This window comes from Xiphias gladius, chromosome 14 (assembly GCF_016859285.1).
Source record: "Xiphias gladius isolate SHS-SW01 ecotype Sanya breed wild chromosome 14, ASM1685928v1, whole genome shotgun sequence".
Lineage (NCBI taxonomy): Eukaryota > Metazoa > Chordata > Actinopteri > Istiophoriformes > Xiphiidae > Xiphias > Xiphias gladius.
In genome coordinates, this window is record NC_053413.1 from 7,043,143 (window position 1) to 7,057,510 (window position 14,368).

The following is a 14,368-nucleotide window of genomic DNA, read 5'->3' on the forward strand; positions in this document are numbered from 1 at the left end:
CAGGCTAACAGTCCCCTGGCTCCAGTGCCACACTTAATGCAGACATCAGAGTGGTATTGATCCTCTCATCTCTCACTCACCGAGAAAGTGAACAAAAATATTTCGCAAAATGTCAAAATATTCCTGCAATATTTTTTAGTCACCAAACCCAAGCCAGGTGAACCCTGATATCATCATCAGGGGTTATTTCCGCAGGCTATACAAAGCTCCTCTTGAGCCATAGAAGACCTTATACTATTTTCACAGGCTGTAAAGAGTTGAAAAGCCCACGACAAAACCTGACTTTGTTCTGTAAGACTGGTGAAGTTCCCTTTTGGAAAATGCATGTTACATTTAAATTACATGTCAAACATTTACCACAGAAGTTTAACAAATTAAATGACAAACATTTAATTTTGTTGTACCTGTAACTAAAGGTATGAATTGACTGTAATGTAAATACAGAAAAATGCATCAAGCATAATTCACATAAACCAATTCCTTGTGTAAAGTCAATTTTATTTATTCTGATTCATAGAAGCATTTTTAGAAAATATACTAATTTTCAGGCCTGCAAAATCAGATTAAAACTTTGAGTGATCCACTGACTGACTTAAATACTCTTGAAGTGATGGGAGAGCTAAGTGCGTGATAACACATTTAATCTTCGTCAGCATACACCAAAAGCATACTTATAAACACAGTTATCAAATGATGTATTATCACAAATAAAATCATGATTGTTAACTGGTAGAGTTACCACAATGGCTAGTGCAGTCTTATATTCAGTATTTACACATTCATTAGAGTAAATACAGTACAAACTCACTTTCAGTAGTCACAGATTGTCAGTCAAAGACAGGGAGACGATGAGAGGACAGAGTTTCATCAACATTAAAAGATTTAGCACAAATGCATAAAAGAACAGTTCAGGAGCATACTGGAGAGACAGTGAAATATTGTGTGTTTGTACGAAAAGTACCTTATGTACTGCAGGTCAGAGCTTCCCTTATGCCTGAGAAAAACTATAGCAAGTGCAACCAGTTAAAAACAGAAAGCATACAGTACATGCATTTTCAGCAACAAATGTTTAAATGGATCAAATGAAAAAGAAAAAGCTGCGTCAGTTGAGTCCAAACAGTTTTAAAAGCTTGTCTCTCTCCAGTCCTCCATGTTCCAGTCTTCTCTGCCCAGAAAACTTCTCCTGGTCCACTGGTAACGTCATAACGCATCTCTGTTACCAAGCTGGGGACTGTCATAACCTAAGGAAGCAAATATAATAATCACTGCTTGACTTTGAGGCTGCACTGATGAAAATGTTTATATTAACAATGGATCAAAAGCAAGGAGCAAGAGCAAAACAGCTGAAAGGAGAGTTAATATTGGACTTAGATTCATCAGTTGAACACAAGGACGACGCAAAATGAATCCTAATCTTGCTGCGAATCTCTGCTGAATGTATAAATAGGCAACTGTTTGCTAAGAAGCTCACCATATCAGCCTTAAAATATTGTTTCTGTTATCTCCAAGTGGCCAAAATGGCAGTTATTGTAGGTTTAAAGTGGCACAATCACTATTTTAAATTACCAATGGATCAAATGGCCATGTGTAATGTGAAAGGTGTGGCTTAGCCCATAGAGATGATTCACCGAAACACGCAGTTGCTCCCAGCTCTGCGCAGGTTTTAGCCCATTTTGAATCATTGTTTTAGATTTCTACTCCACAACCCTGCTCTCATCAACCATTGCTTGAACAACAGCAATCAGCTGTTTTTGGCAAAAAAAGCCCTTCCCTTACCTTCCCAATACCAATCATCAGACAGACAAGCAGCAGCTAGCCAGTGACCATAGCGGCACATTTAGCTGCCAAATGCTAAAAAGGAGAATTAAGAATTCCCTTGCATTGATAAGGTGGCAGGAAACACAATTTTAAATAAATACTTACGTTGCTCTGTGTCTTCTGGATGTGTATACAGTTTGCTGACATGTTTGCTATATCATTTTTATGAGGTGACAAAATGCCAGATGTTGTGTTTTTAGCTTGTTCCGCTGCCCCCAAGTGGCCACAAAAAAGAAAACATCAACTGATGTACCTTTAAGTTCGCCAAACTTAGAATAAGACCATAGAAGGAATCCCTCTGACAACGTCTTTACACTTCAAATACTCAGATTTCAGTGTGTATGGGAAACACAAATGTGACGATGTGCCTGTTGTCCTGAATATAAAGTATCTGCTTGAGGTTTCAGCCGACCTAAAATTTAAGCAGACAAGCTATGGAGGATCCCTTAGGTTTCACATTTCTATATAACTGGCTTTTCTGCCACCATTTGTGACATATGGGGCCTTTTATCATTCCCACAGTGATGGTAATTGAGTGCCCTCCAGCAGGTTGTTCATATACAGTTCTGTTTTACAGAGGTAATTGGCAGTGGCTTTGCTGTGTCATTAGTGCCCATTGAATTCCACTGCCTCAGGTTTTCATTTTCAGTGCCAAACGACTCAGTTTAGAAAGTGATGATGCATCAGCTAAACATAGCTGCCAATTATCTCAATAAAAGAACATGGCATCAAAAAGGAATCAGCAGGGGTGATAAAAGGTACTTATTTCAAAAATGATGAAGTTCTTGTCTAATAGCACACTTATCCAGGCAGTGTCAGATCCGGCTGCTAGCTGCAATAACACATCCGGAAAATGGCCAAATTATGTCTTTAAATGATGTTTTATGATCTCTTTCTTTGGTCAGCCATTTATCAAATACCGGAACAAGCATGCATTCAATATGCAGGGTATGACTCATCCATGTACAGTGCTATGAAAAAGTTTACACAGTTGAGTTTTTGCAAAGGTTACGAATTGAAACTTTTTTTGAATTTAATTAACTTTATAAAGACTAACTGGATGCTGTACTAGTTTTAGAAAAATTAAAAATAACTAACAACAGAAAAAAAAAAAAAAAATCAATCAATCATTCTGAAATGTTCTTTGTAGTGCAATAAATTAGGAAAAAACGTAAATGATAGTGCAAACTTTTCCTGCTCCATGGCTGTCGTACCACACATAGCAGGAGGTGAAACAGATACATACAACTGGTCCCAGCAGGATAGTCCAGAGATCTGTTTCTGTACTGGGGGAAACAGGGCTTTTTCACGGGGAATCTGCGATCTGAACACCTCTCCAGATCGTAGGGACTGTCCCGTTCCATGCCTGAAAATGGCAGGAGACACACACACACACGGTGGGGTGCGGGAACTCAAAAGGGGGTTGTTGGATAAGGCAGTAACATGGTGCACAGCCAGCAAGTTCTACAGGCTTGGGAGCACATCAAATAAGAGACTCATGCTGCTTTCATTTGATAAAAAATAACAAAGGCCTTGCGCCATTGTTATGAATTATGAACAAAAACAACAAGATGTGCATTCCTCTCAGATACCCATCTGGGTAACTAAACTGCATGCATATTGTGATATCTATAACATTTACACATAATGTGCACACAACAGCAGGAGTGCAGTAAACACAGTGTCAGACATACAGTACCTATGTCAAATGAGTTGGACTTCCTGGTGTGATGTGATGTTGCTGGAAACGCATTACGGCCCTCTTCCTCGTCTGATTTGTGGAACAATAATAATCATCATCATTATCCTGATCATCATCATTCACACCATATTATTCTCTCCATATGGCCTTACTGACTTCAACAACAACGCAGTTTGTCACATTGTGCCATGTGTAGAATATGACACTATTTCAATAGAGAATCCAAGAAGATTAAATTAAAGTACCACCAATGCTGTTTTATTGTGACTTCTACCACATCACAATTGACTGTCTCTACCCTTTGCTGTAGAAGGACATGTTACCGTACCTTGACTGATGGAAGAATCTCCTGCCTCTGTCCCGGGCTTGGCAAACGCTGGTGGGCTTTTCTTCTCAGCGGTCCCCTCGTCTTGACTGACTGGCTGAGCTGGAGGTAAACTCCTCTGGTCGTTGATGGGTTCTCCCCCTGGACTCTCAGGCGAGGTTTTGGGAGGGGACTTGGTGTTTTCCGGAGAGGTCTTGTCTCTTGAGAGGTCTAGACTGGGCTGAAAGTGGAACATACAGTAGGTATTTGGTGATGTATCAGAGTCTGCTGCATGATAGTTACTTTTTTCTTTTTTACAAGCTGGCTACATACCTTATTGGGAATAAGAGGGCGTTGTCCCTCTGGCCCTCTCGCTCTCGGCTTCTCATCACGCTTTCTTTCACTCTGGTCTTCCTCTCCTTCCAGCCTTCCTGCCTCTTCTGGTAAGACAAAATCACAGACAACACAGCCTTCACAATGATCTACCAAAGCTTTTTTGGATATTTTAAAAGAAGAGGTAAAAGCCCTTTTGACAAATAGCAGGAGCCCACATTCCATGTGCATTTCTCTAATTGGAAATGTAAGCCTTGGCTAGGTGAGGGCTGAAATGTTTTCCCAAACATATACTAAACTAATGAAAACTGAATGTAAAACAAACAATAAAACACGTACAGTTATGGACTGGCTTGTTGTTACATTTTCTGTTAAGTGCTTCCAACAGCTTGAAGAGGTTCAGAAACATATATGCAAATACACAGCTGTCCATCTCTTAACATGCATATATGCATGTGCATATGTTTATATGCATGTTTATATGCGGATGGGTTGTCTCGATGCCACCTCATCTTCGGTTAATGAGGAAAAATCAGCAGCAGCTGTCTTTAACACTTTTTGGCTATCTACGCACTGCAGCGAGGCTTCCTGTCAGAGGATAAAGGTGGACATTCCCCTACCCTTTCTCCAGTTTTAATGTCAATCTGCAGATCAATACATTGATTTTACGACATCAACATCTCTGGCATCTGGCTGTTGTACTGATCTTTTAATTCCCTTTCCTTCAGACTGAAGTCTACAGCTACTTTTGTAACCGAGGAGATTTAGCTTATTATAATGTCTAGAGTTAAAAAACTAACAATAGCTTTTTACCATGGCCCTCTCTCTGGCCCCTGTAGTTTAGAGCAGCATACCTTTAGGACTTAGCCTAATCAAATCACTGCAAACTCTTATACTTCATCGCTCATTAAACTAACTTTGACAGACAGACTTAAACAAATGTTCTTTTAATGATGCTGAGCTATGTTTTCAACTGCTTTAGGTTAGCTTTCCAACTTTTTATCAAGACCTTTTAAATTGTAGTCGGAAAAGTGATTAAAAATGTATTACTATGTTAGTTGTTGTACAACTATGTTAACCAGTATCATTTACTAATATTTATACCCTTGTTTGTGCTACATGTAGATCTGATAGTGCATCATTTATGTAACATTATCGCTAGTGATTATTATTAGTTGACAGACCCACATTATCAAGAAATTTGAGATTCAGAGATTTAGCCAGCCAGCTTTGTGTCTGCAATTGATTCTGACTGACACAGAAGCTTTACAGTATTTTGCATTTTCTTTGGCTCAATTTTCCAAACAGAGATTCAATCTGCAATATTTAAAAAACGCTACTGTGCATTATACTGAAAACATTGTTTCAATCATTTATAAGAGCATCACTAAGTTTAGCTAATTTCCTCAAGATTATTAAATTAGCAATAAGAAAAAATGCACAATTTCTCCAGGAGTCAGTATTTGAAATGAGGTGGAGTAAGAATGAGTTTTGAAAACTTTAATTTTATTTATTGAATATGCTCGATTACTGTTAACTGTTAACTGTCAGACTCTTAACTTGTTACTGTCAAGTTAAGAGTCTGAATTTACAATACAGTTAATCCTCCATTAACACAAGTGTGTTGTGATTGTACATCACTCCATCAGGTTATTGTTTCTGCCTTTATCACACCATATTTCAAATCACTTGCAAATTTCATCATCTAAAGTAGAGAAAGCTGGTGAGTCATAGTGTAATGCTGGAAACATTAAAGTACTATTTACATTAGTGTAACAGATACTCAATACACTGCAATAGAAATTGTACTCTTTTACCCTTGTTTTTTCGATTACTGACATTCATTTGAAATGGCGGTGAAATCATTAGCAAATATGGTGCAATGCTGCTCAACAGGGTTAAGTTGTTAAAAAAAAATAAAGCGACATGTCTGCATTTTATTCAGTGATCTGTACGCTTCATAACAAGCACTGAAACTTGTGCTAACATGAGGTGACTGTACTCTGAGGACTTGAGCATGTGATCTAGTGTTTTGCTCTTTGTATGTAACAACGGCATTTTGAGTGTAAAAGGCAAGAATTCTGAAAGTCTGTCTGGCTGTTTGCATCAGGAGTCTGGCACACTGAAAACTGAGTCAAAGCAATCAGGAAATACTGGAATTTGACCTCAGTTGTTGTTTAACTTGCAGTACCTAAACTCTCCTGCAGGTGTCTCTGCCTCATGACAGCCAGACTGGGCTTGGTGCTCTGTGGTGGTGGCTCTGGTCTCGGCCCACAGAGGGCCACTCTTCCCCCGCCGCCGTGTGTGTCCTCCTCTGTCTCAGTCCGCGAGTCTGTCAGGGGTACGATCCTCTCCTGCCTGCCGGTCTCCATCTGTCTGTCTTGCTGTTGTTTGGAGGACACCACATGGCCGTTGGTCCGAGTATCTGCAGGGGCATCTGAGATTGTGGTCGATATGTCAGGATCTTGGTCTGTCGCTTTGATGTCAGAGGTGCTGCTGCCATCTGAGTCCTCGATTTCTGCCCCGATGCAGCTATACACCATGCTGACCAGGTCTGTGGACTACACAAGGACAAAGAAAGATAGATACACAAGCAATTAAGCCTCATAAAAGTCAAATATTACACCTCATTTTGATATATGATATGTAGTGCTCTCTGGGATTCTAGAGGATCTACTGATTTGTTAAACTGTCTAGTCTGGTGGTAACAGTGGTAGGGGAAGCCTATGATTAAAAATTCATAATTCTAGGGAATTCAATTATGCCAAAATTAATTTATCCCTCATTTTGCAAAGGATGTCCTTGAAGCCCCTCAAGGATCAGTGAGGATCCAACGACTCTACTTTAAGAACCAAATGGATTTTACTGACTTTTTCTTCATGTGTGTTTGTGTGTGTGTGTGTCTGTGTAGATGTCTGTGTGTGCGTTTGGGTGTGCACGCACGCGTGCAGGTTTGGGAAGAGATTTAAAATTGGCCATATAGTCCTCAACACCTCAGACAAACTGAGTTTGAGGCTGAGAATATCAGGTGGTGGGCACAGCTTTCAACTATGCACTGTAGGATTATAGGAATTAGGAGCAGGATGCTCAGAATTTGGATCCTTATATATGAGTTAGATTGGAAGCAGACTAAAGACATAGTATTAGAACTCATTTACATTCACTTAAAACCGTGTTGTGGGCCAGATTGGTGCACTATTCCACAGAGGAATAATTCCATGTGTGCCAAAATGGAGCTGCTAGGTATTTAGTGTCAGTAGCTGTTTGCTGTAACACAAGTTCAAATTTGGGAATTTCTGGTTGAACAGTGGTCTCAGCGTACTCACTGTGCCTGTCCCTAACACTTTACCTGTCTTTGGATGAGGCAGGGGGGGCTGGCAGCCCTTATCCCGTGCACAGGTGCGCCCTGCATTGGCCGAGGTGAAGGCATGGTCCCATTGGCTCCGGGAACAGTGCTCTCTGGCCTCACAGTGTCCTTAGGGTGCTGAATCATCGAGTAGACATTCTCTGAAGCGCTCCTGGAAGAATCACATAGAAAAAAGTTGGGTCTTGACCTTGGAGGCCAGGGAAGAAGTGAGTAAGTGGTGGGCGATCTAATTTGCCATTAAATTGACTTAAACGGCTTTATTTTTAATATGCTTTGAATTGAGAATCCTTTTTTTGAAATTAATTTACAATATACAATATAGGTGTGTGCATCCTTTGTCATCAATTTTTAAATTCTGCAATCAATGGATTGATTTTTGGCACAGATTCTATTGCACTTTCCACTCACTCTGTGCTGTAGTAAAACGACAAAAGATATGGAGTTAGACAGCAGCCAAGTGAATGCAGCAACAGTCTCCCGGTGGATGAAACACAACAAAACATGGTAAACTATTTTTAAAAAGCTATCTACAGCTGGCCTTCAGATGAGTCATCTGTTCTTTTACTCTTCTCTTTTCAGACTGCTGTAGACTACTGTAAAACTTAGTGTTTAACTCCTGTGCCACAGCCAGGTTGTTAACCAGCAGGGGCAACTGCATCACCAGGGTTTAGTGTAGCCACAGTTCCTTTAAGTTCAATTTGTAACCACTTCTGTCAGCGGAAACACACACTGTAACGCTCAGTGAGTGACTTTTCTCCCTCCATTTTGTCCAACTCTGTAACTCCTTCTAATGTTGAAATTTGCAAAGAGTGCCTACTGAGTGCTATTCTTTCCCTTAACATGTGCCTAGATGCATCAGATTAATTGTTTATGAACATGTGAATCAAATGGGTTTTAGTGGTTGAGATGCACAGTCTTACTTTAGGTCACATGTGCTCTGGACACAAAATAAAACAACACCTATCAACCTGCAGTACTTATGTTACGGTAATAATCTGTGCAATTCATTTTTTAAGTAAGTTTTACATATTTTACTTTTTGTCCTCTTTGCAAATACTGCTGTCTACTTTTTAAACTTTTGCGCCATTATGTAACAGCAGCTTAAATGTAAGCAGGGCCATAAATTCAAAGCAAAGGAAAACAGCTGGAGACGGCGAAATATTTTCTTCCATTAAAATATTTATGAAGGTATGAAGTGACATTAATGCCCAGCACTGGATTAATTTACCAGCCTTCTCATTCTCTGGGTCTGTGCACTTAAATGTTACTCTCATTCCCTCCTTCCACTCAACCCCTCTGCTGTGTACTTACTCGGAGTCCTGATTAGAGATGGTGGAGTTGCGGTTCTTGCGGAAGCCAGAGAAAATGGACAGTACGCTGCGCCTTTTCTTCCTCCGCAGTGACTGGGCCTGATGGAGGGATGACAACTGGCTGAAAGGGAGAGAAAGAGGAGGACAGAAAGTAGGAGAGATGAGGTTATTGCTAAAGATGAGAGTAGAAAGGACAGATGGATATAGAGAGAGGTACATACAGTAGGATCAAGAGTTAGGGGTCATCTTTCATGGGGTTGTACTGTTTAGGCAATCAGCCACAAACCATTATTGACCACTATTCTGTGTAAGTCATTACTGCCTAACTGATCCCAGTGTTAATATCTGACTACACTGCATGTATTATATCACTTATGCTAATGAACCATTTGACAATAACAGACAACAGACGTTTTATTCTGAGTGGCCTGTACAGATGGTTTAACAAATTTAACAGGAGACATAGTTTCTGCTGCCTCAATGAATCTTTTTTATGCACTGTCTGCTAACTGGCATTAGGCACATCGTCGTGTAACCTTATAAATGTTTGGGAACTATAAGTTCCACGTGGCTGGAGTAGACATAGGGCTGTGTGGCTTTTATTTGTGATTTTTTGAGCCATTTATTGGGATCTTACAATCCCAGTTAATGTTTTTGAGCTATGATGTACCATTATAAAGTAATTTACTAATAAATGGCTAGCTTCATTACCACACCCTAAACCCTTAACCTAAACTATAGAAGACATATATTTTTTTAATACAAGTATAAGATTCACTAATTACACTATAGTTTAACCAAGTTTAGTTTGTTATATAAGCGTTTTTGTAAAATTAGCTAGTTTTAGTGATAGCTTCAAGCTAGAGGAGTTTTGGTTGTTGGCAGGTATTGAAGAATGGGTTTTTAGAGCTTTTTCGCAAAAAAGAAAAAAGTTCTAAAAACGCTGTTGAGAGTGGTGAGACTGTGGTGAGACCGCATGATTAAATACACTACTTTATTGGAATTTTACCGATTATTCAATGTTTGCAATGTACTTTCACATCACATGCCACTGATAAATATTACAGTCCGGGGTTAAATTATTCATTTTAATGAAAGCAAATCCTTGGAAAATTGGCTGATCACACAGTTACAAAAACTTGACTGACCCCTTTGTGATCTACTGTAGAATTTACTGCTGAAGCTAATTACTGTGGGTCTCAATGTGAAGTCGATGTCAAGCATATGTTGTTTGGTTTCTTTGACATGTAATTATTTTTCCCAAGATCTGTATATGCCGACAGTTAGTACTGTCTCTAATACACAGAAAACACAACTCTGCATGACCACAGTATAGTTTCAAGGAAAAGCAATTAGAAAACAAGAGGCTGGGCTGTGACAGTAAACAAATTGATTTCTTTTATATTATGGAATATCTTCTAGTTTTTAACAAATAGACTTACAAATGAGGCCTCAATTGAACCTCTCAATTGTATATGTTCCAGTGCTTCAGGCGCATAGTCATCACTGATAACATTAAATGACATGAAAGTACAAAAGCATTAAAGAGACGGAGAACTAATAGTCCTGTTTTTTATGCAAATGCCTTTTTATGCAAATGCCTTTTTTTAGTATGAACTGTAAGAAACACTACATTACACTTACTCATCTGTTCAGTAAGAAAAAGTGCAAGGAGATCAGGTAAAGAAGTGCACAGTTAGTGTGAGTTAGGAATGTTAGGGTGTTAGAAGTATTAGGAGAGGAGGTGCTCTCAGAAGAGATGAGTCTTCAAGAGATTCTTGAAGATACAGAGGGATCCCCCATGCTCTGATAACATTTTGTAGCTTGTTCCTACATCGGAGAACCACAAATGAGAACAGGCTGGACTGAGATTGCCTTTTGTGTTTGGCAGTGCCAGACGAGGTTCCTTGGAGGAACGCCGTGGCTGAGGAGGAGCATAAGCCTGTATGACTGTATGAGTTCACGTAGATGGCTGCAGACCCAATGGTGGCCAGTGGAGGTAAATGAGCAGCGAAGTGGCATGCTCCCCTTTTAGGTTGATCGAAGACCAGACGTGCCGCATTGCATTCTGGACCATCTTTAAAGGTTTCACTGTGTATGCTGGGAGACCAGTTGGAAGGGCTTTGCAGTAGTCCAGGCGAGAGATAACCATGACCTGTACCAAGAGTTTGGTGGCAAACTGAGTCAGGTAATGCGAAATGTGGCTTGGAGGACGTAAGTAGGAATGGGGTCTAGCAGACATGTGGTAGGACGGCTACAACTCAGGAGATTTGACCGACACTCTCAGTGAGAGGGGTGAATGAAGGAAGTGCTGCACCATTGACCAGAAGGGGCAAAGAAAGGCATGTAGTAGGACTGCTACATGTTTGGCTTGCAAGTGCCCTGCCCTCAGTGAGCGGGCTGACCATGGAGAGTGATGTGCCCTTAACCGAGGGAGACTGGTTGTCTTTTGGTGGTTTAGAGGATTGACTACTTATGGACGCTACCTTTTCAGTAAAGAAAGAGGCAAAGATGTCAGGTGAGAGGTTTGTGTCTGGTGGAGGTGGTGGAGGATTGAGTAATGTTTTGAAGGTGGAAAATAATTTTCCGAGTGTCTGTGATACTGCTGATCTTATTGTAAAAAGCAGTTTTAGCAACACTGATGCTGGACGAAAAGGAAGATAAGAGCGGCTGATAAACCTTGAGATCAGAGGCATGCAGGAGGAATCCTTGTCTATGTAGGTGTATATTAATACATTGCTATTACAGTGGGGTTGATAGGTGTTGTTTTATTTTGTGTCCAGAGCACATGTGCCTTAAAGGAAGACTTTGCATCTCACCAACTAAAACCCATTTGAGTCACATCTTAATAAACAATTATTTTGATGTGTCTAGTCACATGTTAAGCAACAACAGGATTTATATCATTCACTTCAGCCCTATCTGGATAAAATGTATTGCATGTGATACTGTTCAATTTAACACAATGTGGTGGAACACTGATAACATTTCCATTTAATTGTACTGATATAGCACATAACATTCACCAAAGGAAGAAAAATGAAGCATGACTCAGTGTCTCATGATTAGAACTTAGCATCTTGTAATCTACGAGGAAACATTTTCATTATAAGGAAATCTTTAAATGATAATTATGAGAATACTATCCCATAATAATGATAAAAAATACCAGACACCATTTCAAAAGATAGGACTGTGATGACACTGCATTTTTCCTTTCATTTCCTTCTAGGACTGAAGGCTTTGGAGATACTGGTTCAGCCATTGACTAATCACCATGGCACTAATAATATGTCAATTATTGCCCAGGAATCTTCAATTACTGTGATTGTTCAGTTTATGTACTTAAACCTGCATTAATTGATTTTTGCTTACTTGAGGGTAAATAGGGGCATATTATCAAATTTTACCTTGAAACGCCAAACTTCTTAGCAAGCAGTTGCTTATTTGCATGTCTAGCAATATAAGTACTCTTTTTGCGTTGTATTTCTGGCCACCAGGCGAATATAAGTCTAATTCTTACTCCCTTTTTTGCTTTTTTTTGGTTTTCACTAACTCCTGAGCAAAATATCTGGCTCTCAAACTGCTAAAATCTCCACTATGTTCACCAGAATGCACATAATCCAGTGTATCCTTGAGGACTGAACATGTTGACTTCTTTCCTCATAGATAAATAACTTTACAAAGCCGATTTCTACTAAAATTTGAAACTTGATTTGTTTATTTCCATATTTGCTAGCATGCAGTCTTCTTCTTTTCTGCCTTTGCTGGCAGATTGCTGTCTCTCTTGGCATGTTACCACTACCTGTATATCAGTGGAATGGTGTCAAACCAGTGTCAAGAATGTGTATTGCATAACCTGCCCAAGGTCCCACCCACGCATTGTTTTGAATGGTAGCTTAACTCTGATCATCACATTCTTTTGTTGTAACAACAAGACAGTTTTCTCATCATTAAGAGATAATTAGCTCATACTAATGAGAACTGCCTTAGATAATTACAAGATTAATACTGTATGTTTGGCTGGCTTCGTCCTTATTAGTTGTTAAAGAATAAAATATCAGATATCACAGATCCCTTAAGGTTTTTTTTATTTTCACTCTTGGATGTGTTTTGTCTCCAGGGGCCAGATATTTACTGCATTTTTTAAATGACTACACAAAAAGAAAACTGATTCTGTGAGCTACCTGTCAGGAAGGACTCTCTTGCTGTAGAAATCAGGTAGTCCATCCTCCAGCATATTGACTCCTCCATTCTCTGAGCAATGCTAAACACACACAAACAAGGAGAAACAGATAGAACAACAGGATAACAATGATGAATCCGCCATGTCGACAAAAAGCTGAAAGGCTGACAAAAGGTATTATCATTTCAAATGGCTGGCTCGCAAAACCAAATCAACTGCCAACAGTAATCTGTTTGTAAAACAACTCCTCTTTATGCTGCCCTAACTAAGTTTGTACTGATTTTAAAAAAAAGCATTCACAAAGTCTCAAAACAAGAAAGCCGCTAAGTCAGAGGCTGCCTCCCGGCCCCTGGGAGATGGCTGTGCATGACAAACTTGAGTCATAGAGACACATGCGACAGCTTCCTACTTTAAAAGGAACTTATTTTTGGAAAGTGCCACCGGCATGGAAAACAAGATGAATAACAAAGGTTCACACAAAGCAGTCAAGAGAAAAAAAACAAAACTATACATGTTGGGTTTACTTTCTCACCTCTACACCCTCCTGAGCTCTTTTGTGGAAACACATGGACTGAACTTCACGCTGCATTGTGAGATCAAAAATGGGGCAGTTAAACATGAACAATGGTGCTACCAGAACAATAAACAAAAAAAAAAACAAAAAAACAAAAAAAAACAATTTTCCCTCTAGGTTCCAGAAAAAGATCCAATTTAAGGAGTACTACCTATGCTAGAATCAGGTCAGTATACAAATTCATAGTATTTGTTGAGTGGGAGTAGCTGCCCCTCAGAGGTCCCCATTAGATGGGAGGGGAAGGTGCTCCCTGCCCACTGAAGCTCATAGCAAGATCAAAGATCACTGCAATGTTATTTGCCATCAACTCACAGATTCTGGAGGTAGGTGCCCTGCTCGGTGTCTCCGGGGTGGGCGTGGCCGGACATGGGTCACGTGACGTAAGGGCGAACCGTTGGTGGGGAGGGTGGACAGACACTCCCATGATGCCGAGTGGGTAAGAGGGGCAGAGTGGGGTGGAGCAGATGGGGTAGGAGAGGAACTGGGCTCGTCACCTAAACCTAGAATAACCCAAAGGAAAGGACTGTGACAACATGAAATTTATTTTCACGACTTATATTCGTGCTTTGAGATACACTTCATATTAATCTGTTTTAAGGTAAACTCTCTTTGATTTAATTAAATATGAAGTAAGAGATTTTTCGCGATTACTTTTGAAAGAGCTCTTGGAATCACATTTTTGTAAACTCAGGTATGAGATCACAAATATGAAAACCTAAATGCGTACATTTTCAAAATAATTTTGAAGACCAAAAGTCCGCAGCCACACTAGCT

At 39.8% G+C, this 14,368-nt stretch overlaps 1 protein-coding gene across 5 annotated transcripts in view; it reads right to left on the reverse strand.

Moving 5' to 3' along the window:
- Positions 1–486: 486 nt before the first annotated feature.
- carmil3 (capping protein regulator and myosin 1 linker 3) overlaps positions 487–14,368 on the reverse strand; it is a 78,129-nt gene continuing 64,247 nt past the window's right edge. For 2 of the 5 annotated variants that reach the window (XM_040144318.1, XM_040144322.1), the window contains 11 exons: positions 13,907–14,094; positions 13,553–13,603; positions 13,022–13,101; positions 8,836–8,955; positions 7,507–7,675; positions 6,349–6,718; positions 4,158–4,264; positions 3,849–4,065; positions 3,518–3,589; positions 3,065–3,184; positions 487–1,241 (listed from right to left, as the gene is read on the reverse strand). In XM_040144318.1, the coding sequence (XP_040000252.1) occupies positions 1,201–1,241; positions 3,065–3,184; positions 3,518–3,589; positions 3,849–4,065; positions 4,158–4,264; positions 6,349–6,718; positions 7,507–7,675; positions 8,836–8,955; positions 13,022–13,101; positions 13,553–13,603; positions 13,907–14,094 (1,535 nt within the window). In that variant the 3' untranslated portion in view covers positions 487–1,200. The remainder of the gene's footprint in view (positions 1,242–3,064; positions 3,185–3,517; positions 3,590–3,848; positions 4,066–4,157; positions 4,265–6,348; positions 6,719–7,506; positions 7,676–8,835; positions 8,956–13,021; positions 13,102–13,552; positions 13,604–13,906; positions 14,095–14,368) is intronic. The other 3 variants (XM_040144319.1, XM_040144320.1, XM_040144321.1) reach the window with 3 other exon arrangements.